This window comes from Netta rufina (genome assembly GCF_964035555.1).
Source record: "Netta rufina genome assembly, chromosome: 5".
Classification (NCBI taxonomy): Eukaryota; Metazoa; Chordata; class Aves; order Anseriformes; family Anatidae; genus Netta; species Netta rufina.
In genome coordinates this window covers 16,029,698-16,056,625 of record NC_140128.1, presented here as the reverse complement: position 1 = coordinate 16,056,625, position 26,928 = coordinate 16,029,698, and the positions used below count along the sequence as shown (strand labels likewise).

Genomic DNA, 26,928 nt, shown 5'->3' with positions numbered 1-26,928 from the left:
ACCCAATTTTATATAATTTTCTATAAAATTTATATAATTTTTATATAATTTTTCTATAAACTATGCTAAGTAACGGCAGTGTTAATTATAGCATTTTCTTTTTTTGAATTTGACTTTTACAGCCTTAAAAGTACTTTAATTAAGCTTTCTTATATTTCATCTTTTCACAAAGACACTAACTCACTTCATATCTTTCTATTCCCCTTTCCCTCTCTGGATACTTCCTGGATCTTTATATGCCTGTCTTTACACATTTCTTCCTCCAGATCCCAAATTCTCCAAACTTGCTGCCGTGTTCATTATCCCTATCTGCCTTGGCCTCTCCACGTGTAGGCTTCTCTGAGCACCCTGTACTGCTACAAAAATGTCTTTTAACCTTTGTAAGACATTTCCCTAATCTTCACCCTCTTTTGTGCCTTTCTTCTTGCAGCAAAAGCCAAGTCCAAGTGCGGTGCCACGTTCTTCCCCTGCGCCAGCGGCATCCACTGCATCATCGGCCGCTTCCGCTGCAACGGCTTTGAGGACTGTCCCGATGGCAGCGATGAGGAGAACTGCAGTAAGTAAAAAGCACGAGTGAAAGCATATATATATATTTTTTACATTATCTATAGTACACAGAATGGAATCCTAGCTAGCCTTTAGCTTGAGTCAGATAACCTAGGTGACGTGTGCTTTCTTTGCTTTTTTGAGAGTCTGTCAGTTGCACTGAATATGGATAGTGTTAATAAAATAAGTCAAATCTGCCTCAAAAGGAAATGTAAACTTTAGTTCTCACCTCAGAGGAGTCTCATCAACCTCGTTGCCCTAATCACTGCCTTACCTTCATCTTCCTTAGGAGGTGTGTATGTTCTCTCATCCTGAAGCACTGCTGTTTGCAGAAGGGAAGCTGCAAATCTTCCCTTCCAACCTAGTTACTTAGTTTTGTCAGGCACTGGCACTGCCTCCTACAACTTGTTACAGGGTGTATTTTCATGGTTGTTGGTTCAGCAGCTCAGATGAGACTTATGCAACAGAACAACTGTCTCTACAACAAGCAGCTCAAGACTGGTGGTAGGGTGACATCCAACTGCTTTGCAAACCACTGCATTTTATAATGGCAGATGGCCTAACTAATGAAGGCAAGGTTTCACCTGCTTTCATCTTGGTTTTGGTCGTGTCCAATTTCCACCTACACATACATAAACACTGTCTTTTTCATTAGTATATTCTCCACCTCTTCTTCGCTGCATTATTTTCACAGTGTAAGTGGATGATTTCTTCAGCAGTGGTTTTTTTCCGGTTAATTTTAAGATGTTTTCTGATCCAATCGTTGCTACAGGATGGAGCCTGTGCTACTGTGTGCACTGTCAAGCAAAATCAGCAACACTCTCAAAATGTAGCCTCTCACTGCTGTCAGAGATAGAGAACCATGTGTGAAATCTACATCACAAAAACAGGGCTTGCCTTAAAAAAACTAACAAACAAACAAAAAAAAACATTTTAAGGATCCAATCAGTAGTAGTGATCTTTTTATAAGATCTAGCTCTGTTTTTTTTTGTACTTAATGTCTGCATATTACGTTAAGACCCATTTGTGATTTTGAAATGAGATTTAAGCTGCATGTTTGCTTTTAACAGGTTCTCTGTGCTCAAATGCAATTCACATTGGGCAAATGTACAAATATGATAAAATTGTTTAATTTTTATTTTCTCATTTCTTGTCACCGAATAAGATTAATTATTTGTTTATCAGAGCATTTAGTCTTCTCTGTTTATACGTGTTACCAAACAACAAAAAAGCAAAGAAAGGGTTGTTTAGTGAAACAGGTTCTTGGAAGGAGAAGCAGGTTCTCAAAGTCCGATGTGCCTGCCAAGACGCAAGCGTGAGCTCCTGAGTCGTTCAGCAGCTTGCAGGGAAGTCATAGCAGAGATATCATTTGAAGTACTACTTGACTTGGGCTGAAACCCTTGCGTGTGGCTGCATAGATCCATTTCCATCTGTAACTCTAGCAGGGATTTATCACAGCAGTAAGGAAAGGTTACGTTTGATCCAACAGCCCTGCTGCTATTATAGGGAGCTGGTAAAAGCCCTGATGTTGCGTGGGTCTGTAGGCGGAAGCTCGAAGCAAATACTTGCTCATTCTCCTGTTGGAGCGGGCTGGGTTTTTCCTTTTAATGTCATTTAAAGGTCAGGAGGAGGCCAACAGACACCGGCTTTCAAAGATAACAAAAGGGGCAGTCTTTGCCGTGATCTATCACTGTCTACTTCTTGGAGGACTTGCCTTTCTTGTTTGTGTGCTTCCCCCACATGTTGAGGTCCCTATGGCAGCGTGAGCATCCTTTAAAGGTGCCATCTGTTGTTGGTCCAGAGTGTTTTGGCTCCTGGGAGGCTGTGGCAGGGAGATGGCACCTCTGCAGTGGGGATGAGGGTAGTGGAAGAAGATCGAAGGCTAGGGAAATTACATTGCAGTCGTTGGGTTATACTTGAACAAATGGGTTATACAAGTGTGCTTTGAATATCTTGTAGGTAGTGGACAGACAAATGGCAGGTTTCAGTTTAGAACAATCACCCTGGAGATAGCTATGAATTCCTCAATTTCTCATGTGCTTGTAGCATGTAGCTCCAACAGGGCCTTCCAGCTGATAACAGCAGGCCGCTGATCTTCCTTTTTCTCTTTGCCATTTAAGCGCACTCGTGGTATTTTCCAGCATACCTAAGTGTCTTGTCACAGCTTTGCTTATGTAGAGAAACAGCTCTGTAGGCCCTGAAGTGACCTGCAAATCAACATGCTCTGCAAGTACGCGGCAGTTCCAGACCAAAGGAGATTTGGCATGTTCATAATAAATGTGCTTTTGGGGAGCTGGAGGAATTGCCCAGATGTAGGGAGTGTTTGTTATGTATACTGCAGATTACATGCATAGCAGACTTTAAAGGTCTTTTTTTTTTTTCTTTTTATTTTTGAAAGACTCTTTAAGGGCAGTTCTTACTTTAAGGAATAAAAAAATAGGAAGCCAGTCAGTATTTGGGAGCTGTAATCCCCTTTGTTATTGTGGCAGAGAAGCACTTTGAAGCAGACAAGGCATCTAAACAGCTTTTTAAGATTTTCAGTTGGAATGCTGCAGTCGGTTTCAGTCACCTCATTACCAAAAGTTGGCGGGAGTTCAGAGAAGAGTGACAAAAATGATTAAGGGACAGAGAGATTGATTTATGAGGAGATATTAAAAACTGCTAAATTATGCATATCTCAGCTAAGCCATGACTACGCAGGAAGATAAGGCTATCTACGCTGTATGTGCAGGGTGCAAACATTGTTCAAGGAGGGATTACGTAGTTATGTATGCTGGGGGATAGCTAAGGGTAGAAGGATGGAATTAGGAAAGAGAAAACAAAGATGAGTATCAAGGAAATCTCCTTGGCAGTGAGACACGTTGAAGCTGTGATGTAATCTCCTAGAAATGCTGAAACTGTGCTGCTTCAGGTTTGTAAATGAGACTAGACAGAGCAGTAAATAAGCTGTAAGGTGCTAGGTTTGCAGTGGGTGAAAAGACTGCTCTACCTAAATGAGTCTGCCTAAATACTGTTCTGTTCTTACTGAGCGTGCATTCACCTAACTCACAGCGCCTTGTTTTCCTGAAAGGATTTTCTGGGTGTGTATTACCCTCAAAAAGGAGTTTCAAATTCAAACTGAGAATTTGAGAAGTGTCAACGCTGCCATTGTATCAATTCCAAAAAGCAAGTTGGAAAAAACAGAACCAGTGGTAAATTAAACCCTACACAGCAGTTCTCAGCTGGGACTGTTGGCTTATAAGACTTGAGCTAAACTGAGTTTGTCATAAGGGGAAGCAAAAGGCAGTGCTGCTTTCCGTTTGTCTTCAGGGTGAACAAAAGCTGAGCACAGTGCTCGTTACAGGGACTCTCATGAAAGTGAACAGAAGGCTTATCACGCTGTGGGTGGACTAAACCTCTGTTAATTCTAATGAATCTTGTATGAATTAGAAATTTCATCTCCCTCTGCTCAGAGAGACAAGGTGTGTTTGATTGCCAAGTTACTCCCACATGTTCAGTGAATTGACCAACTGTTGCATTGTGACCTGTTGTTGTTGATTGCTTAAAGGCTATTTCACTGCCCGATAGGAGAGTCTCTAATGAAAGATCTCACTTTCTCTTTTCGCAGCAGCAAATCCCTTGCTTTGCTCTACTGCCCGATTCCACTGTAAAAATGGTCTTTGCATTGATAAAAGCTTCGTCTGCGACAGTCAAAATAACTGTCAAGACAACAGTGATGAAGAAAGCTGCGAAAGCCCTCAAGGTAGGCATAGGGTTTTTATTCTAATCTGCAACATTATCCCAACCTCAACTAATGTGGAGCAGGCACAGTAGAAAATATGATTCTGTTGGCTTGCTCTGTGTTTGCTAGAGCTCTGGTTTCCTGATCCTGCAAATGAGTGGAACACCGTGTGTGTTTGTGTGTATGCGTGTATTTCATTATCGGTGTTCAGAGGACTGTTATCTTTCTCAGATTAATAAAAATGCACTTCTGCAGGAAGTGTTTATAATCTGTCATCCAGAGCTCGCCGAAGTTGCTGGGAATGCGTTTAGTGACTTCCAAGAGGGATGGATTGGACCCGGAGGGATCAATAATACAACTTCACTTTGAGGAAGTTTGGTGGTCTGTCCGTTTACCAGATGAGTAAGTCCATGCAGGCTTAAAGCTTTAGATCCTCGTTGCTCAGTTATTTTCTGCAGGGTATGTTTCACTGTGGGACAGGACTACAGTGAAAGAACACATTCCTATCCATTTTAATTTCTGTTTTATGAGGAGAAAAAAAATGAAGTCAGGGAAAAAGTTTTTACTAATGATTGAAAATTGTTTGTATTGAGCCTGGTGAGAATCTCAAAACACAATCTCTGGCATTTTTCTTTCTTTTCAACTTTTGCTCTATCTCTGCATACAGTGTTCCCCGCATTTGTTTTCTGTAACTTAGTACCATGGTGCTTTATGAAATATGAAATATATATGAATGACCTGAGGGTGACGAATGATGTGTATCAGGCATCAGCTGCTAAACGTTTTCATGTCTGAGTTACTTCTGAGAGACCAGAGTAGAAAAAAAGGGAGACTGGGTCGATGTTTGCGGGGATATCGCAGTGCGCTGGGACCTATAGAGAGCAGGATACATGAAGGGAGAGATAAGGCAGGGTATGAAAGATGAAATCTGAGAAATTGAAGGAGAATTACTTCAATATTTAGCTGCACTGATGATTTAGTCCTTCATGAAAGAGAAAATAATTCAGAGCTCAACACGGTGATAAATATTCTTGACAACTCATAAGGGAAGAGGGAAAACAAGCAGCAGCGATGTCAACAAAAGAGGGTTTACAGCAGTGGTGTGTGATGAGCTCTGCTGTGTGGTTTCTCTGCCTAACCTACGAGCTCTGTGTTGGGGTCAAGATGTAAAAGCTGACTGGGTCAGCCTGGTACTTGCCCAGCTTGTGTCACATCCCAGAGACGTAACTCAGCTCAGAGAGAGCCTCCTGCACTGCAGTTGTCTTGGGGAAAGGGAAGGGAAAAAGGGCTTGTGAGCGGCTAGCGCTCTGTATTGCTACTGCAGTAGTGCTGCTGTGCTGAGGGGTGAATTGTTTTTCACTATGGGCCTAGGGCAGCCTAATAAGATTAATGTGTGTGGTAAGGTTTTGTTGGGTTTCTGTTTTTTTGGCATGGGTAGCTTGAAGCAGCAGTGTTCTTTTCCAAGGTTGGGATGGCTGCTTCCTCTGCAGATTAATTGGCTGGATTGCCTCCAGGTTGTTTGTTGTCATGACAATCTGCTTTTGGAAGTGACTGTCAGGCTCAGGAGAAGAAAAGAGCTGTATTTCATGAAGCCGCTACTTTGTCTTTATCTTTGGTCCTTCTGGAAAAGTCAGATTAGTAAAGGGGGTTAAGCAAAGCAATTCTGCCTCCTTCTATGCATGAAAGAGCCCCCACACAAGGAAAAAGGAACTCTTTCATTAGGACCAGAGCAGCAAGGAGGTGTTTTTATTTATATATTAAAAAAAAAAAAAAGCACTCAAAGGACAAGATCGGGAATAAGGAGATTCAGAGGTGAAATTCTGGTTGTGGGGTGTGTGTGCAATTGTCTCTGTCCTTTGGCAGTTGAAGAGCTTCCCGGAATTGCCATTTCCCCATCTGTAAGTGGGATACGTTTGTATACCTGTCTTTCAAAGCGAGGATTAAACAGTGTAATGTGCTCAGCTTCCCATCTGAATGTAAATGAAGATTCCCTCTGGAGTTCGCAGCTATGGGTATGTCAGTGCTGGCTCCCAAACACACCAAGTACTTTGTGTTAATTGAGAATTAGAGGCTACAGTGGACAGTCTCTTTCATTTCTCTCAATTCTTTCTATGGTAATTTATAATTACCATAATTATGATGAGTTTTGTGTTAACACAGCACCCAAGAATCCTGGTCATTAACTGGAATTTGAGTGTTCTGGGTGCTTAGGGACAGAGCAAAGCAAATCTGTAGGGCGTTGTAAAAGCAAGATGGAGGATTTTCTTTCCACCAGGCATGTTATCATGTCAAATGTAGTAGCTTTAATTCAGTGTAATTGAGTGCGGTCTGACATAGGAGATTGCCCTTGTGTGCTACTTTCCTATCTAAAAAAATGTTGATTTAGCAATCAGTAAGCTTTTGAACCACTCCCTGTAGTATGATAGTGTCATTATCGCCATTTAACAGATGGGGAAGAAGAGGCACAGATCAGCTGAACACAGCGCGGGCAGAGTAACATCCGGGCTGGTGGCAGAGCTTCATCTCTGCTCGTCTGCTGCAGGGGAATGTCGTGAGGTGTAATCAATGTTTGCAAACTGTTTAGAGATACTATGATAACATGTGGAATAGAAGTGTGAATTATTAATTGGTACTTTGCTCTCCTTCTGCTCTTGGGTTTACTGACAAGTTTTCTAAATTAACACCCCTTCCTACTCCTCCATGGACTTCAAAGGCCTCCTTTATCCTGCTGTCATTACGTGAAGGCTCCAGTAGCATATCTGGTTGGGTTGTGTCAGGTGCTCCTTCACTCATAGACTTCGTTTCAGTCAAGCACGGTTGCTCTGCAGGCTGGAAAAGAGGAGTGTAACCCCCTTCTGAAAAGTGTGTCCCATGTCAAGGCCAGGTCAACACTTCAAAATGCACCCTTCTTGACGAGTACTGGCTTTGCTCGAGTGCTGTGAGTTGAGGTGAGCCTGAAACTATGGGTTTATAACGATTCCTTTTAGTCAGAAATAGGGCTGGGTTTGTCTGGGGACAGGGGGAGGAGACACAGGCCCCAAGGCAAAAACGGGAGGAAGGTCAGATTTCTTGAAACATGTTCCTGCCCTTCTTTCTCCTTAGCACTTGTTGCACAACGTCAGGGTGCAAGCAAGTGCTGCGTATCTTAAAAGGGTCTGTATGTCATGGGGGAAAGGGTGAGTTTAAAAACTTAAACCATGACAATCTAGAAGCAAGTCAGGTGATTCTGCTCTCATTCCCGACATAGGTATTTTAACTGTGGGCTGCTGTGGTAATCCTCAGAGCTGGTCCTTTAGTCCCACCCCAACCACACTCCACTTGCCTCTGGTGTCCAGCACTGAAGTTGAACGGCCAGACTTTTCCCTTGGTCTAGTCTGTGGTACATTCATCCAAGTATCTGCCAGGTTTTAGGACTGGATCTCCACCCACTTTTTTCCTCTTGGAGCTCTGAGTCCCTCGCATGCCCTGACTCCACCGCTGGTGGTAACCCATCCCAGCAGCCTTCTGCCCAGCACGGGGGATTCCCCGCTCTCTGCCAGCCGTCCACCAAACTAGAAGGGAATTCCTTGTTCTTAATACTTTTCAACAACTGTGCAAATTTGTTCAGCTCTAGGGCTACCTAGCTTATTCCTTTAATTGCTTTTAATCTGAAGGTGTTTTCACAGTGCTTCTTCCTTAAAATTCTCCTCCATTTTGTCCCGTTGGGCTAGAAAGATTTAGCCCCAACAAAAGCACACTGGCTATTTGAATTCAAACTCCTCTTCCTTTCACGACCCTTCTTTTCTTTCCTACTAAGTTTGCTAAATACCTTTATTAGCCTTAACCCCGTTGCCTAGGAAAGAGGGTTTCTTTGCAGCCAGTCCGCAGTCCCTGGGGCTGGGGCTGGCTTCAGGAACGTGGCCACAATTGGAGCTCCGCAGTTGTTGGCAAACAGTGCCGCCGCCGTCAAGTTGCACACCACGTGTTTTGCAGGTGCCCTACATTTGCACATTTCTGCTACATTTCTGCAATATATTTGGCAACGGCCACTGTCGCACATGTGGACGCTTCCTTATTTAGTGTTGTGTATTTTTAATTGAATTCTCATTAGGATTTTGATGTACCCCAATATTCTAAAACAAATTTAGAAGTGTACACAGTTGCCAGAAGTCTCTGATCTTTCTTTCGTGGCATATATAAATTGCTTGTGTAAAAACTGGCAGCATGCTGCAAATTGAAAAATCTGACCGTGTCAAACAAGCTGACAGCCGAGTGGAACAAACACTCCAAATTTCAGTGATACAACACAATACCCGACCTATAAACACCACAAAACAAATAGCTCTCAGAGCAACCTGCTCCGTGCGGAGCTCGTAGCCAGCCCTTTGCAGATGGCAACCAGAAATCCTGGAGTTCCCCAGTGCTGTGGTATCACTTCGGCTGCCCAAAGCCGAGTCTGGCTGCACGCGTTTCCCCTTACCGAGTCTCTCTTTGTCTCATTATTGACTCAGTCTGTAAAGCGGAGCTCAACTGGCAATTACCGTGTGTCAGCTCAGTCCAATTCAGCCTACAGCTGGAATTTAATACTCGGAGGCAGGCTGAACAGAAGCACAAACTTACGAAGGGATACAAATAAAATGTCACTGAATGTTTTATTAAATCGAAGCGATGCCTGAGCATATTTAGCTCTCTAATAACCCTGTTTTATAACACTTGCTGGATGGAAGTCATCCTGTCAACCGTGCGTTCTGTCTTCTCTCCATTCCCTGATCAAGTTCAGGGTGCTGCTTTCCCTTTTCCTCTCCTCGTGAGATTGTTTGAGAGGGTTTTTGTCAAAAAGCAGACTGATGCCTCTGTGTGGAGTAAGGTGAGCTCCAGGATGCCCACGTTGGTACTCATCAGTACTGGCATTTTGGATGGCTGACCAGTTCGCCTGTGAACTGGTTCCAGCAGTGGGTTTCACACCACAGTCCCCGCTGCCTTTCAAGCCAGTCTTTTCCTTTGTAAAATTGTTTTTTGTTTTGTTTTGTTTTGTTTTGTTTTGTTTTCCATTTCATTTGAACAGCAGGTAATAACACAGAGGTTTTAGATGGCCCCAGCCCAGTTCGGAAGCATGGTGACTTCTGAGCAGGGCAAGGAGAGGAATCCTGACTTGACGGCGCATGGGGGCTGTGCAATTTTGGGAGTGTAAAAAGCTGCAGCAGGGATCGCAGGGAGAAGCCTGGGCAGCTGGTACGAGTGTGTTCGAGTTGCTGCGCCTTGCAGCTCCTGCAGCTCGCAGGGATGGGGGGGTTGGTGCAGAAGAGGCGTATGTGCCTGGGGAGAAGCCTTGCGGTGCCCCTGGGCACTTTAGCCTAGCGTTTTGGCAGAGTAACAGAAGTGCCAAAATGTTAGCCCAACGCTGTTGGGAGAGTGGCTATTGCACTAAAAGCAGCTGTAATGTATCCACAGTCCAGCAGTGACTTCAGGTTTCCAAACCGGCAATAAAACATATTTTTTTTTAATTTTTTTTTGGTAGCTGGGGCTGAAATTGTGGTTCTGTAGCTAGGTTCAAAAACAGTGCAGGCAGGCAGTAACCATGTATCAGTGACTTTGCTTTCAGCCAGAGGCTGATTAGGGAATTGAGGCTGTGAGTGGCATGTTTTTTCTCACCTGTGCAGAGACGAAATAAGAGCTCTTAACAATTGTGTCCAGATATTTTTATCTTCGCTTTGTTACATGTGCCTCATTAACAGCTCCAGAACAAGGTGATGACATGAGTATCCAGTTTCTTTGCCTGTGCTTCAAAACTTCAAAAACAGGTGATAAAATGTCACGCTAGAGGAAGACAAGTTTAAAATAAAGGACATTTTTTCCCATTGTTCTTCGGGCTAATTAAATTCTCCCTTGAGCTCTCATTAGTAAAAATCAATTCCTTTCAAATACTTTTTCTACGAGTTTTTAACAGCATGTGGGTGTTTGAAATACACCATACGTTTTGGCAATGTCATGCAATGTCCTGGCTGCTGAACTGCATTAACTTTTCAAAGGTGTCAGTGTCATTTAATTGTGGGGAAGGCTCCTGTTGCAGAGCAGTAGGCACAGCCCCCCGGTCTGTTCGCTGGCAGTGGAGAGGATCCAGATGAAAGGCACACAGGTTGATTTTTGACTTTCTCTAGAAAGACGACAGCTCCAGGTAAGGTGGAAAAGGATTATAATGTTTTTTGTTTGTTTGTTTGTTTGTTTTTAAAAAAAGAAACCTGAATTCCTGTTAGCACAGTTTCAGTACCCGGAAGATCTTTTGTTGTTTTTGTTGTTGGAAAAAGTCATTGTCATAGCAAATGGGAGAAAAGGGCCACAGCAAAGGTTTTGTGGTTTAGGGCCACCGCACAGGTTTTCTGGTTTAAGTATTGAAGAGTTCTCACTAGCAGAGTGAGTTACCTTGGCCACCTCTTCATTTTCTAGCCCTAACCTTCATTCATCAGACCTGGCTGCTTTAATTCTGCTTCCAAGCCCAGCCTAGAGCTGGTCTGCATGGCCTTCCTGCCACGTCTGGCCCGTCAGCCCTGCACCTTCCTCCGGGTGGCAATCCTTGGTCTTTAGCCTGACTGTTGGCGTTGATCTGAGCTAGCTGATAACGCTTCAGCATAAATCGAGCTTTGAGACCTATCTGTGCTGGCCATGGCAGCAGAAAGTCTAATGCTAATTTAACCTCCAGTGCCTTCACAAATCTTGGTTTGGCATTCTTGTGTCTGTAACCACTAATTAGAAATGATTTCCTAAAGGGAATGACAGGGGCAGCTTGCTACCTTAAGAAGTTTGTGCAGGAAATTGAGCGGAGAGCACAAGAATTTTCTTGCTCCTTAGGAGTTGAGTTGTTCTTTTTGTCAGCAGCAGGATTACATTGAAGATCAATTTTGCTGCTCAGACCTGCGTGAGCAGGAAGAAAACATCCCAGAATCTTCTGTGTGAGGCTTTTGGGTTTTGCTTTTTATTATTATCATCTTTATTTTATTTTTTTTTCCTGCAGCTGCTGCAGTAAAGTTGGTGGATGTGGCTCCTAAAATGTCAGGCTGCAATTCTGTCCCCAGCTGAAACTAGTTTTGCACATGGTTAAAATCTGTATCTTTTCACAGCTTCGGTTATATCTGGGAATAATTTGCGACATGTGAGCTCTGTCAAAGCTCATATGGGTGTTCTTACTAAAATGTAAAGCCACAAGCAAGTCCACATGACCAGGTGTAAAAGTTAGTGTCTGTAGGCAGAGGTTGCATCAGTTTAATACAGAATCAATTATGTAATTGACTCAAATCAGCATGATTTCTGTGTAGACAGTCCCCAAGAGCAGGGTTACCAAGGTCTGTTGAAAAGTTTTACTGACATCTGCTCAGCAAGAATAAAAGCAGTGCGGCTGGGTCAGCCAGATGTCTCTGCAGCTAGAAGCTGTGCTGGTGCACTGCACTTGCCTCAGAGGAGAGCAGTGAGAAATGCAGAATTGCCCTCAAAGGCAGAAGACCCTGTGTTGGGGGGACCTTGTTAGGCCTGGACAGCTCGTGTGTGCTTTCTTGAGAAATCCTTGATTAGATTAATTATGTGTTTTTTTTTTTGTAAGTGGCTTTACGTAGCTGGCATGGCCACAATTTTACCTTGCCTTACAGAAAAAACAGCTTCACGTATTTTAAGATAAATAAGGGAGTGGGAAGCTGTATGTATTTGAGGGATACCTCACAGCTGTGTTGTTATTAACATCAGTGTGGCTACTAGACATCTCCACGTCTTTCTGGAAGAAGAAGTGGGCATGAAAAGCTGGTTCCAGCCAGGTCAGTGGGAGTGTTAACTTTTTGCAGCTGAAGCAAATGGCTTTTGTGTCTACTGCAGGTCATGCTTCAGTTGCTGTACCAGTCTGCTGTGTTCACTGTGGAGAAAAATTGCTTCAGGGTGATGTTTAAAACCTAAAGAAGTTGCCAACTGGGGTTCCAAAGAAAGGTATTTCACGCTGCCTGGTCTAAAACTAGCAAATGAAACTTGATAAGCAAATGGATTACCACCACAAATAAAGTTTGTTGCCAGACTTCAGATTAAACCAAGATTGATCCCCAGTCAAGCATTTCAGTACCTGTAAATCTGTGAAGGATGGGGCTGTGGAATTCTTAGCTTTACCTTCTTCGCTGCTCTGGCATTAAAACTCAGGTCCCAGAGTCTGATCAAGCTTTCTTGGAAAGCTGGGCACCACAGCAGGCTTTCTGCCTACTGCAAGTTGTGAAATGGTGAGAGACACCATGCCAGTCTTCAGTCTGTGCGCTGCTTCCTCAGCTTGCCAAACTAACTCAAGCTCCCATCTCACATTACCAGATATTCTGTGCTAATTTGCTGTAAAAGATTACGTTAAAAATCCATATTTATAAGGGATGTTAAAAACATAAAGCAATTACATGGTTTTCAATTACATAAACATCAACATGCAATGGGAATTAGAAGCTGAATAATTAATTTTCTGTTCATTTGTAATACGGAGTTTATGCAAACAGTAAAACCTGGAGAACAAGCAGAGGGAGGAGTGCAGAGGGAACAGCGAGGGAGTGCCATCACGTCTGGTCTCCAAACTAGCTTTTAGTATCTCTGTTCCAATCCAGATCAGATGTCCAAGTAGATGTTGGCTGCTGAGGAAAGCAGCGATCTGGTGAGCACTGGGTGCAGAAATTGTGTTTGTACCTGCACCCTGTAGTTAAGTAGTACTTACATTATCCTGGCTGAAAGTTTGGAAACCAGGGTGCATTTCTCATGTCCTGAGCACAGAGGGAGCAGTAGCAACAGCCGCCTGGATTCTTCCTCCCATTGACCTGGTTGACCGTGGGCATTTTGGGTAAACTTTTGTCATATGCCTTATCTCAGTTTTACAGAGGAAGAATACCAAACTTCTTACTTTTGAAAACTTTATGAAGGATTATAAAGTAATGTGAGGAAAATAAATATCATGAATCATTTCTGAATATTATCTGTCAGCTGCTGTGCACCTGCAAGTCACTGTGAGGTCTGGGCATCGGTGCCAAATTACATCCTCCCAGGCTTCAAAGCAGGAGCTTCAAGGTCTGCTCTCTCCCTTCCCTTAATTTATTTTAATAGCATTATTGCACCACAGTAAACGCAGCAATTACCAACTAGTTCTTAAGTGGAAATAATTTTGGGAATCCGATGTTCTGGTTAAGAGGTTAGGTAATATGTTCAACTGTACTAAAACCTCAGGGATTTAAACAAGCATTTTCCATTTGTTCAGCTGCTTATTCCTAGATCCTCATTTCCCTTTCCTTCCTACGTGCTGAATAGCTAGGAAGCACCAACCTCATTGTAGTGAGGGCTGTCCAGGAAAACACTTCTAAGACTTCTTGAGATAGGCTCTTCCATGGTGGATGGTGCTCGTGATTTACCCTCTACAAACGAAGACTTAAGGTTTGTCTTCTAAAGGACAAGTTTTAGGATTGAGAGTTTTCTTCAAGAACGCTTTAACTAAAATTTGAAGTATTATGCCAAATGATTTTGAAGTCCCTAGTGGCTGGAGCCTTGCTGACTGGTTTGTAGGGAGATGGCTCGGACTAGCCTTGGGGGAAAGGGATCTTACGTGCAAATATATGGGAAGCTTTGCAAGGCACTGAACCGTGTGAGACGCCATAGCTATAGGAATATTTTACGGGAAAGAGAATGCCCTTATGGAGACTAACTTGCTGTCAAATTTAATTTCCCTATTTTACACTCCAGCAGTAGAAAACAATAAGCATATGACTCAAAGAAGGCAACGCTGTGAGGGAGGTTATTTCCTTGGTTAGGAGCTGGATGACTACAATCGACCAGGAAGAGGCAGGGGGGTGAGAAGACCACATGTCCATTCAAAAGCTAGCAAATTCCAACTAATTTTTTTCTGCTCTTGTTTATGCTTGCTAGTAAATCCAACTTTGGCTGACCAGGCCCCAGAGCAGGTGTGTTGGTGATCAGTTGGACTGGGAGGACCGTAAGAGTTGGGCTCAGACAGCAGGGTGGCTGCAGCAGGTATGGGAGGACTGAAGCAGCTGTTGTGATAAACGTGAAACATGGCAGTAGTGTGCAGAGCCTGGCTTTCAAACAGGATGGAGATGATGGGAAGGATTTCAGTTGTGTTCCTAGTTTATAAAATTGTGTTTTGTGTTATGAAAGGATCACTTGTCCTGTAGTCTTGCTATTTGCTCTTCTGTGGTATCCAGCTGATACAGTGTGAAGACTGAGAGGGTGGTAACAATCAGCCCTTACACCCACCCATACCATTGTTCCTGTGATGAAGCAGATGCCAAGGCTTACATTCCTGAGCCCCACATCTTATTCTTTCCATTGAGCTTGCAACACCCGTGTGATTGAATCCCTGAGTGTTTGTACAAGCCGCTGCTGGGCTCTCTCTTGTCTTCCAGCCTGCCCTTTTCAGCACTTCTTGATTTATAAATCCCAGGAAGTTGATGATTAGTTGGTGGCAGCGAGAGATCAGATTCTAGTTATGACTGATAACTGTAAGAAAATATCCAGAGAGTACTTTCCTGGCCAAACTGGATGTAGTTCAGGACGCTGTACGTGAGGGAATCTGGCTGGAGGTGCCTGAGGAAGCACGCTGAGGCGTTCTCGTGGGCTGCCCTACTGCAGCAAGGTGCAGCCTGATGCCTTTGCAAGCTGTACGGCTTGTCAGAGGTGGAAACCAAGCAACGTGGAAAAACACTTGAGAAATGAGCTAACCTCCTAATAATGAATTTTCCAATAAGATACAAGAATGCTTTTGGTCTCTGCCTTTCTTATCTGTACATCAGTCTTGAGTTCAATCTTTCCTGAAAACCTAGTATAAATACAGAGCAGAAAAAACAGACTGAACATGTTCTTCCAATTTTGTGTTCATCATTTTAGATGATGTCAAATTTGTGCTTCTCTCTGGTTTTGTTTATTGCATTCTCTCCTATAAGCCATCCCAACCTTTTCCTCTTGTTAGTTTGCTTTCTATCTCGCTCCAGTTCTTGTCACGTTTTCTTCATGTGCTTGGCTTTGGCTTTTGTTGACACATCAAACAAGGGGAGCTCTACATTAAGCTGAATTCAGACTTCGGTCAGCTACACAGAGTTAAAATACTATCAAATTTTGTTGCTCCGTTCAAGTAAATCTTTCCTATTCAGTACTTATGTTCTAGTGTCACCTTGGAGGGGTAGGCGGTGGTGTAGGCTTTGAACACACAAATTCAGAAAACAAAAAGAATGAGGGAGAAATCATACATCTCTGAGAAGACTGGATAGAAATTCCTTTATTGCATACAGCTCTCTGATATGGAACATGTCTCTTGTCTCTGATATGAGTGCCAGATAGTGGCCCTCTGAGAATATCATCCAGCTGGCGGTATTCATAGCAAATGTGCATCTTGTTTATAATTTCAACAGACTTAATGCTACAAGTTCAGTGGAGTCTGTAAGTCACAGGTAAGAGTAGGAGTCAATTCCTGATCCAGTTGTGCTAAAGCTGTTAGAGCAGGAATTTCCTTTCCACCTGTTTTACCCCATGATTTGTACTACGTATGCTTTATTGCCTTGATTTATAGCATTTGTCATCTGACACTGCTAGCGATTCCATGCATGCGGTTTGCCAGGTGGGAGCAGCCTCCTGATGCTTTTGCCATTAGCTCCGAGCTTTGGCAGCAGCGTTTTCCTGTAGGACACCGGAACCCAGCACGTGCAGTGGAAGGGGGAGTCTTGAAAGAAGCTGCTGCATTAAACTTCTGTTGGAGAGGGAAGTTTCCACAGGAGCTAGGCTAATAATCTACCTCCTGGGCGCCAGCTGGGAGCGACCCAGATCAGCCCTCTGCCACATGCAGCTCATGGCAGCAAACGAAGCATCGCAGCAGTTGGTGCAAAGCAGGAGCTGTGCAAGTTAAAGTTGCTCACTCCTATGTCAAAGGGAAGAAGGTGAGGAGACCCTGCAGTATGGCAGAAGGCAGGCTGCTGCTGCAAGTCATCTTGCATCGTTCGTCACAGCTGTGCATCCATGAGTGGTGTGTTGGAAGAAAATCTCTCCTGGGTTTCTGATGTTTTTCAACCACAAGTCTTCTTCATTTGGAACAGGGTTGAGTGCTCTGCGCTGCATTTCCCTAAGCTTTTCCATCTCTGGAGCTGATTGAGGAGAGCAAAAGGGGGAGAAAACCACCAACAGAGGAAGTCATCCTTTTTTACTTCTTTGCTGTTCCAGACGCTACAAGACTGCCTCTCCAAAACAGCTGCATTAACCTTATGGCTGTTGCCTCTGGAAGTGTAATCCCAACAAATTCTTCTCTCTCTCTCTCCCAATGTGTTCATCTCTTCTCTTGGCTGTTTGAAGGGGTTTCTTTAGCTTTTTCCTCTTCCTCTTTTCTTGTTCCTTCTACTCCTGTGCCGCGTACCTCCATCCCTTTCACACAGGGAAAGGAATGTCTCTCTCATGTGGGTGCTGTGGTTATGTTTCAGCGAGAAAACCAAAAGTTGTGATGGTGGATTTTTTTCAAAGTGCCTGTTCAGATGTACAAATAATGCCAATTTTAGTAGGTTCTATGCTCCTAGGCATATCTGAAAACACCACCTTTTTATGTAAGATACAGATTTTTAAAAAGGAGATAAAAAGCAAAGCACTGTAGAAAACTTAATGCAGGCAGAACTGTTCTCCGCTTGGGAGAGCACCAGTTTGAGCAGACACCACGTGGACTTTGTTTCACTTCCCTCCTAGATAGAGGCTTCAGAAATGATCTCCTCTCCTTGCCAATTCCATTTGCCCTGTGAGCGCTGCTCTGCCAGGCTTTGTGCAGTGCAGGCTTCAAATCCTCAGGTAGTGAGGATTTCATTGCGGTTCCCAGGTGATTATTCTACCTGCAGTTCTCACAGTGAGCTTTCCTGCTCTGACTTCACCTCTGCTCTAGAGCTCCGTAAAACTCTTTGAGTATCACATTCCCTGCTTGGTTTCTGGGCCCCTACAAACCTGCAGTGCAGGTCATTTATTGCAGATAGGGAATGACTCTAACCTTTACCTTTCCTTTCTGTTTTATATGGAGAACAAACTCTCCAGTTCTTAGATATACCTGGAACCCAAATCAAGGAATGGATTTACCTCAGGTTTTGTGGATGAAGACTGATGTTGAGATTAAAAACCACCACCGCACTACTTTACTTCCACTCTTACTGTAACCCATACCATGAATGTGCACCATGTGTTAGTGAACACCCATTCTGCGTGTGTTTTTTATGAAGGTCTCAGGCTGGTTGTTGCTGACGCTTGCTAAATTACTCTTGCAAGAAGATTCTGCTTGTCCTGAAACAGGGTCAGGTAGGACTGAGCATGCCTTCTGGCTTGCTAATTTTTCAGTGGTGAGATCAAGCTGAATTTGTGCCCACTCTGTCATTAGGAACCTATTAAGCTGTTGCTCTATGGCTTCATCTTTAAATGTGGACCTTACTGTTAATGTTTGGTGTGTGGTTCATGATGTCCTCATCGCTTTCTGTCCTCTGTTTTCTGTTTTTGTTTTTTCCCAAGTCTCATATGTTTGCATAGGTGCATCATTTCAGAGGAATACAGGAGGGATGCAGATGTTATGACTTCATTTATTTATTACACTGTTTGGGCTTTTTTGATCTCTGGATCTCAAAACAACATTCAAATAAGGATTCTCTTTCATTTTTCTTGGCACTGGTTTCTCTCCCCATGGATGGAAGTGACTTAAGTTGGTTCTCACAGTCAGTGACTGATAATAAAAACATGACTCCACCCTCAGTCTAGTTGAATTTATAACCTATTTCTGTTTTGCTAGATCGCAATTTCCAAGGCCTCCTTCTGCCCCGCACAGCTTACATTTAGAGTTTCAGGCTGAATGTGTGCCCTGTGGGTTTGGGGAGGGGAAAACTTTGCTCAGGGTTTCCCTTTTCCATTTTGCTTGGCTGTCCCTTAGCCAGAGCCCACCCCAGTGCTCAGCATGGAGGTGCTCGGGGGAGCAGGGTCCAGACCCTTGTCCCCAGCCTGGCCAGGTGGTGGCCAGGTCCTTCCTTGCTGGGGACTGTGCCTGGGGCTGCAAGCTAAAAGCAGCAGCTCTGCGGCAGCCCCAGCAAGTCCTAAGACAGCATCTATTGTCATAGGCATTTTAAACTGCATGAAAACACGCTTCCTTTCTTCTCAGGAAGCAGAAGCATGTCTTACTTGCCAAGTATTGCACGAAATGTCCAGAAAGAAGATCTGGTTAGGAAGAGACCTTCCTTGGGAGGGTAGGAGAAGAGGAAGATAGGATTTGTGGGGTTTTGTTGTTACATTGTGTTTTTGTTTTGGTTTACTGCTTTGAAACTATACCTATCACAGTTTATAAAATACTTAAATCTGTCTGCCTACTGGCTCGTTAGTTTCCGTTTCAAACCTGGATATAATTGACGTAATTTTATAAATACTTAAAAAATAATGAGACAGTGTAATACTACTTGAGGGACCTTGTTCTTCAGAGCATTATGTATATCGCTTTCTCTGCCAGTTCCTTTTGCAGAACGGTTTATTTGCAGCTTCAAAGTATTTATACTGCTTAAGAGCAGTGTTAAGTATCTTAATTAGCTTGGAAAATGTTCTGGGCTTTTTTGTTCTTTAATATATTTTAAAGACATTTTCTGTGGTGAGACTTCAAAGTGCCACTTCTGCAATTCCTTTGACTGTGCAAGTGAGCTGTCACATTCTCCAGAACTGCAGCTACCTGCTAGCATTTGTTTTGCTTTCAGGACATCTCATCAGATCATTTTTTTTGCAGACAGACCTACAAGTCACGTTTGAAAGTGTCGGGAAGAGCTGGTGCCACATCACTGAGCCATTTATAGCAAAGAGGAGGGAGAAGGCTGGAGGGAAGGCTGTATGCATTGCTGGGGTGCAACATGTTAATGGGCTGCATACATCCCCCTTGTACATTGCCCAAAGATAAAGGGGCACCTGCCCAGAGCTTGGGGTCGGCACAGGAAGCCAGCCTCTGTCCAGTGCTTTGGGGGCTGTGCCCACCCCTCCAGTCCACAGCTCTCTGCATTTTATTGTTTCATCCCAGTGTTTCATTGCCAGTTGGTGAGCTACTGGGAGATTTTAATAAACATATCACTGCTGGAAGAATATACTGGAGTGTTAAGCAGAAACTTCTGAAGCAGTAAGTGGGCATTAGAAGTTGTCAGAGGGAGTTCCTGGGGCTGTTTGCCACTAGAGATGGCAGACAGCCTTTGGGGAAAAAGCAGCATGTGGTTGGTTTGGTTTTGGCTCCATTGGTGCAGGAGCAGTACTGGAAAAAGCAGAAAAGTAAACATAAGTGGGAGATGAGACCCTTTCCCACCGTGCTGGCTCAGGGAGAGGAGGGCGAGGATTTCAGGGCTGTCCTGTGGCAGGTAAGTGTGGGTGGCGAGTGTTGGCATGCTCGGAGTGGGCGCGTTTGCAGAAGATGGCGTCATCCCGGCTTTTCCCAATTCGTTCCGTCCTGTAGCTTAGCCGCGTGTTCTGCCAGCCCTGCAGAAAGCCACGGCCTCTGCTTCCACCAGTCCACAAACCTCACAAGGAGGAGGCAGCTGCCTGCTGCCACTTGGCAGTGCTCACTGTTAGGGCTGTGGTGCCGGCTCTGCTCGAGCACCGCGCTGTGATGGAGGCAGAGGCTGGGCCCGCTGAGGTGGGGCTGGCACGGCGGCAGGGGGTCTTGGCGAGAATATGGTGCTTGTTCCTACAGGTCGTAGTGATCTTGCTGTACTGACTCATGGTCAGGTAGAAAAGCTATTACTGCATCTTTTTTCATGTTTATTATGTTTTTATCTGTCAAATGTGTGTTTTTAAAACACAGTATTTCGTGTAGGCCTCCAGAGCCCGGGCTGGTTCTCTCCATGTTCAGTTAGATGCCTTTTGCTTCCAATTTTTCCTCATGAACTACCAAAAACTAATTTCATTAGAATAACTTGCTCAAAAGAAATGTGTTTGGAGAAGCCCAGAAGGCTAAGTGGGAGTCTGAGTGCTCTGACAGAAGTCGCTTTGCTCTCGGTGAGTGCGTTGTGCTGTGGCAGTTCTGGTTTTAGGTAGCTTTCCAGGCGTGTTGTGTCGAGGGCAGTGGGCACAGACGTTGCAATAAGAGTCCTGTGAAAAATGCCAAAAATTAACTGCAAATCAGGTGTTGAAACCTTGAAGTGCAGGACCGTATTTCAGTCAGAATGAAGCCTTTGAACGTTGCAGAATCTTCTAGCACGATGCTGAGGCTTTCTCTAAAAATGACTGCCTCATCCGCAGAACTCCTGTTTCTACTGTTCACAGCAGTGTTTTCTTTTTCTTTCCCTTTCTCCCTCTCTTCACACCATCACATGCATCTCAGGAAACTCATATACCCTAATCCTATGCTTGGCCCACGAGACCCAATGAGCTAATAACCTGAGAGTAAATTGCTGTAGCAACTGCATTCACAAGTATCATGAACAGCTTCTTTAAAGTGGTGTTTGATTACTTGAGACACAGTTTTCAAAACATTAAAACAGCTTAAATAATTACTTGGCTAAAGCAATGAAGTTCTGTGAATAAATTTCATTTTTTACAGACCTCATTTTTTTCCTTTCCAGAAAATGGACAAGAAGCCTGTATTAAAAAGTAATTAAATCCGCAACCCAAGCAAGACAGAAAATTCAAAATATAATGCAAATGCAGTTTTTTCATTTTGGAGATGATTGTTGCCCATCCACACACACACACACACAGGTATGCACATCATTAGCATTGACAAAGAGCTGATGGTTAACTTTGAAATTCTTGGTTTCCAGGAGTTTATCTCACAATCTCATCATGTAAATGCATTTTTTTTTTTTAACTTGAGCAGTTGCCATGAGAATAAGTGTCTGTCTAGAGCCCTGCATAGGATGCATCCTGCAAAAGCCAGGCAGAACTATCTGTTCTGTTGAAAGGGAGTCATGTTGCTTTGATTTATAATTAATCTTTAAGAATCTAAAGCATCGTGACAGTATAAAACAAACAAATCTGACTGTCTGACAGTGGTGGTTGCCAGCTGAGACAGTGTCCCACATTGCATTGTATGCATGGCACTGAGGCTTGGTGGACTGCTGCTGTGTAATTGCTAGTTCTCCTGAAGAAAAGGTGCGTGGTGTGTGAGGCCATGCTTTCGTTGAAAATATGTAAAAAGGAACATGCTTTAAGAACGTGTATCTCTGGCTATCTGGTAAAAATAGAAGAAAAAAACAAAAAAAAAACAAACAAACAAACAAACAAAAAAAACCAGTATTGGAGCCTTAATTTTGCCATGCATATTCAGGACGTGTTTGTGGGGAGGGTGATACTTGACAAAACCTTATTCCCCTCGCTTCTGAAGGCCAGCTGTGCTTGTTGTTGGTTACACAGCTGATAAGCATGAGGAGGAAGGAGGGGAACTGCTGAAACCCAAAGCCTGAAGCAGTGCAGTTGCTGGAGCTCCTGCTTCAGGTAGTTGACCTACCAAAAGGTAGAAGAGAAGCCTCAGTAAAGTCTGCTATGTGGCTGTTTTCCTTCCCTGGAAGTATGCTTTATTAGAATGGATCTGAACAAACTTCAATCAGAAAGGAAAGGCAGAAGTAGGGATGGTTATAGAGAGCAGGCAGGGGCAAGTCAGTAGGTGGCAGCCTCAACAAAACACCCACCACCACCACCAAAAACCCTACACCTTTAGGCGAGATTGTTGCTTGGTATGAGATAAGATTTTTGTGTTAAACAGCCTTGTTTGTCAGTGAAGAACTTTCTTCCACCTCTCTGTTGTGCCCTGAAGATGGAAAATGGGGCATCTCAACACTAGAAGACTTGTAGTTTGATCATTGCAGAACATTTTATAAGCTATGTGTAGCTAGAGATGGCTATCCATTTTCTAATATGAATTCTTTTCATTTTCATGTGTGTATATATTTCTCCAGTGCAATGAGAAGGCTTAAACCTTAGAGTAACATACAATACCTTGATGATTACTCAATATAATCTCTGCAATATCTTTATCGTGGTTTGGTTTGAATGCTACTTTGCCATTACTAGTGCTACAGCGCATCCTTCTGATAATGCTTTATCTTCCTTCCTTCTCACACCAGCAAGGTAAGGACCTGAATTTTGTTGGTTTGGTCTTTGCAGCCAGATGCTGCTAATAATACTGCTTCAGAGGTGAGCCATCCCAGCATCTCAGCAAATGCAGTCTGGCTGTCAGCACGGTCACCAGCCAGGGCTCTGCCTCCTGGAGTAATATCCTCGTCTGTGACAGGCACAGCCCTGTGGGAATCAGCAGATCCAGATCAACTCTGCTGGTGGTGGTTTCCTTTGCATGGCTTCATGGCTTGATTCATGCATATGCAATTCACCACCATGGATTTTGACATTCAAAACACTTTTTTCCTGGCCTGATATAGTCATTGCTTTGAAATCTGAACTAATGTTTGGACTGCTTCCCATGTTTTGCCCCAGAGCTGCCAGTATGCCTGTTTCTTCATACTTCTATTACTTGAAAATGGGCCACTTCAGACACTTCCCTATGTGAAAATTGAGCTAGATCTTTCTTAAGATTAACCTTAAAATTAGAAACTTTGCACTTGAATGTCTAAGTTGTGTGTAATTTGCCATGACTACAAGCACATAGTCTCTGTCACGGAAAGGTGAAACACACCGAGCCATTCCTGAATAAGTCTGCCTGCATTTCACCAGCTTTGTGCTGCCATTGTGCAGGTAAAGAAAACTAGATTCTGTTTTGGCTGGGGTTTTCTAGTGTTTTATAGACACTGTGACTATGTGTGGTGGTGTCATGCTGTGTGTGACTGTGCTGTCTGTAATATATCTGTGCCATGCCAGGGTTACACCATTTATACGCACAATTTCTGCTTTGCTACCAAAGGCATCCCATACATGCTGGGTGTGGTTTGTGTTTAGCATACCACGGCACAGGGAAGATCATTCTTCTTTGGACTACACGTAGAAAGCTCTGGAATAATATGATGGTTGATTTCCTATCGGAACAACTTGCCATCTCCTCTGTCACTCCAGAGGATAATGTTTTCCCTTCTGGTTCCCATTACTGTAATTAGATGCATTCAGAGCATTCTGTTTCTATCTATTAACAAGTAACCACGTGGTTGGTTCTTGCTTGCCAAGCAGCCACTTTTTCCAAAGGAAGCATGTATTTTACGTGAGTTTTCAGAGCAGCTATGTAAACAGAAAGGCACAGTAACGTGCAGCTTGCATGCTAACTTTTGGACTTCTCTGTGCACTGCCTCCTTGTGCACCTCCCTAGCTTTCTGGTACTGTAATCACTGGTTCCCATGCTACGCTGCTTGCGTGGATGTGCAGAGCACTGGCTGTTTGACTTGCCAAGAGATGTTTCTGTATCATGGGGATTTTCTATTGATCAGGATTTAGTGGGAGGCTGACTTGTCTTTCTGAACAGATCGCTCGTGTTGGGGAAAGCTGCTGACCAAGGATATTTTTAGACACTTAATAATCCAGAGAATGTACTGTCAAATATTTTCAGTCTTTTTTTCTTTCAGTTGGTATCACATCAGGTTAACATCCAGTTTGTTCAGGACATGGCTGCATCCATTGGCACTATTAATTCTTTGCGTACTTTGCCCATAATAATTGCCCATAAAATTTTAGTGGCTGTGATTATTTCTGTACTCTGTTTCTTTCTTTTCCTGATGGAAGTGGGTAATACTGCTTCAGAACCACAGCAGAATTGCTAAAAGCAGTCAGTAGTTCTTCAACAAACACACACACAAAAAGCCCCTGCTTTTCAGTCCCGAGGAATTAAACTCGATGCCCATGGATAAAGTATGGATGATAAATGCAGCCTGCCTTCAAACTCTCTTGTTTCAAGTTGGTCTCAGCGTTAATTTTAGATTTGTGTACCTGCTCAACCAGCAGCTTTGTCGTTAGTCTTAACGCTGAGTTTAGTCAGCTGGAGGAGGCCAGGTGATACCTATCCAGCACGAAGTCTTCAGGCACAGTCACTGACTCATTTTCAATGAATTTCCTCAGTGTAGCGAGTTTTATTCCAAACCAGTGCTTTGTATGATGTGGCCAAGGTGGTTTTGATTTCAGATTACTGTCTGCGTCCTCAGGAGCTGCAGTGGAGATAGAGCTGCTCAGCAGAACGTGTCTAATCCGAAACACGGGTATTTGAAGCCACACAGATGAGCAGAGGTTTGTTGCACGTTCCATTTACTGAAATCCTGAGCTGAAATCGTCCTTCTTGCCTGAAAGGAGGAACCCTCCTAATCCTCAGAGATGTAAAGAATGATGATGTAATTTCATTTCTTCATCCCTAACTCTCCAGTCCGTTGTGGCTTCGGAATTTGTTGTGGTTTGTGATACAGGCCAATGGCAAGGGAGATGAGAACATCTCTGCTGCTCCTGCCAGCACGGCCAATTGCTTTGCTGATGGACTCCAGAGCAGGGTGTCGGTGATACGTCTTGTGCTCGTTGTAATCTGCTGCTGTATTGATACTCTGGCTGTAACGATCCCTCCGTACGAGCCTCTTTGTGGCTGGGAGTGTTCCTTACGAGTCTCGGTGGAGCCCAGCTCGATGACGGCGTCTTCCAAAGGATCTTCCAAAGGAGGAGCAGAGCCTGTGGCAGGGGGCTCAGCATCTGTCACAGCTCGGTGCTGTGACTCGGAGCGCTCACTGGCTGCATGCGCAGGGCTCTGCCTCGGTGCTGAACTGCTCAGTGTTCACAAAGGAGGATCTGCATTGTCGGCAACTAATTTTGCAAGTCAAAAAAGGTGTCATTTCTATTTTCAGAAATACTTCGGTTATGGTAGCTGGAGTGTAAATATAGGGATGATCTGTCAGTGGGCTTCTTGGCATAGCTCTAATTGTCACCGCAGATCATAAAGGTAAGGATCAAAGAAAGCGTCCTTGCCACTTGGGCCATCCTAATCAAAGGACTGAGAGATTGAATGCAGTTCCTTGATCATCTGTGATCCTACAATGCGATTTACAGCAGGTTTCTGCCTTGATATTTCCTTTTTTCTTTTTTTTTTTTTTTTCAAATTTTCAAATAAGAAAAGTGCTCCTGCATCTCTCAAAGATGTACTTGGAGATTATATAAACTTCTTGTTGATTGTTTACTAAGGCTTTCTCTTAGATAATGAGAGTTGCAACAGTCTAAAAAGTTGGGATTTTTAACATTATTCTGTGACACCCAAACCAGTGTATTCTAGCATTGACTCACGTTTGCGTGGTGCTTGCATCTAGCTAGTTGTTGAAGGATGAATACTCTAGACATCCCAGGTTTATTAGTGTCTCTTAGTCATCGTGTTGCTGTGTTTGTTCAGTATTTGACGAGTGACAGACATCAGCAAAAGCAAGGGCAGCGTTTGCCCTGTCCACCGCAGATGCAAGCAAAGCACAGACCTGCCAATCTACTAACTCTTTTTCTAGCAAAAGTTTGAAAAGAAAAGGGGCAGAGAAGAGCTGCCTTTCTTTTTCTGAAAGTAACGTGCGCATCCACAGCTCCGAAATGGCTGGGTTAGCACACCTTGTAGAGATGCCCAGTTGTGTGTGGCTGTTCTGCTGCAGCAAGATGAGAACTTCAGCCTGTGTTTGGACTTCACTCTTGGTAGATTTTGTGATGCCCATCTTCAGCAGACTCTCACTTGATCTTTGATCTTCGTAAGATTGTGACCATGGTGCTGTTTTACGTGCACATTATGCCTGTGTGGCTTAGAGAAGTGGGGCTGCAAGTTTAGATTTAACATCATTGTTTTTACGCTCCTCTCCAAGCTGTCAGAAAATAATGACAGGTGATAAACACACAGTTGTAAGCATCTGATCACAGGCACTTAACAGATTTATTATTTGATTTAGTGTTTTCAAGAGGCAGCATAAATTATTTTTAATTGCCAAACCATTATGTTAGTAGGGAACACTTCTTTCTTTGCAGTCCTAAGATTTTCTTATAGTGAGTATCTCTTCATGCTTACAACCATCACAACTGACTTATTTTTGACAGCATACATATAAAATAGGTTCATCTCTCTCCTTATGGGCTCTTACAGGCTTTACATGAGGAGGAGAATCATTTATGTAATTTTAAGCTTGAAAGAGTAGCTGTAATTTCAAGTAATTAAAAAAGAGGGAAAGAAAAAAAAAAAAAAAAAAAAAAAAAAAACAACCACCAAAGCTCTGTTGTAGGTAATCAGTCAACTGAGTGCTGACAAAGGCAAAATTTATTTTTTGCTGAAAGATTGTATCTCTGTCTGCTTTTAGCAGCAGGTTTTGTGTTACCTACACAAGCTGCAAAGCAAGAAATTACTGTCTAAATAGAGCAGGGCTACTTAGAAATGGGAAAAATGCATTTCATTGAATTTTTTTCTAAATGAATTGTGGCAATATCTTGCACTGAGATCTGAAAGCATTTATGGCAGTGGTCTTACAATGGCCGGTAGGTGCATTTTAGTAGGCTGCCTGAGCACTAACATCTGGTCTTCTAGGATCCAGCAGGGCAGAAAGATGCTGTCACAAGTTCACCTGAACACACTGTTCATGGAGAAGTTGATGAAGTACATGTTGGGAATCCTTGTGTCTCTTGGATTTACTCTTGGAAAAGGCTAAGAGCCAATGCATGCAGTTTCCCAGGGCATCTACTGCAAGGTGTGTTGGAGTAGGATGATGATTCGTGTGCTGGGATCCTGCTGT

General features: G+C 43.5%; 1 protein-coding gene across 1 annotated transcript in view; it reads left to right on the top strand.

Annotated features, from left to right (window-relative positions):
• Nucleotides 1–26,928, top strand: part of LDLRAD3 (low density lipoprotein receptor class A domain containing 3) — a gene marked incomplete at both ends in the record, with an annotated part of 100,741 nt that overhangs the window by 47,883 nt on the left and 25,930 nt on the right. The window contains 2 exons of the mRNA XM_084287336.1: nucleotides 431–556; nucleotides 4,154–4,288. Coding sequence (XP_084143462.1) covers nucleotides 431–556; nucleotides 4,154–4,288 — 261 coding nt within the window. The remainder of the gene's footprint in view (nucleotides 1–430; nucleotides 557–4,153; nucleotides 4,289–26,928) is intronic.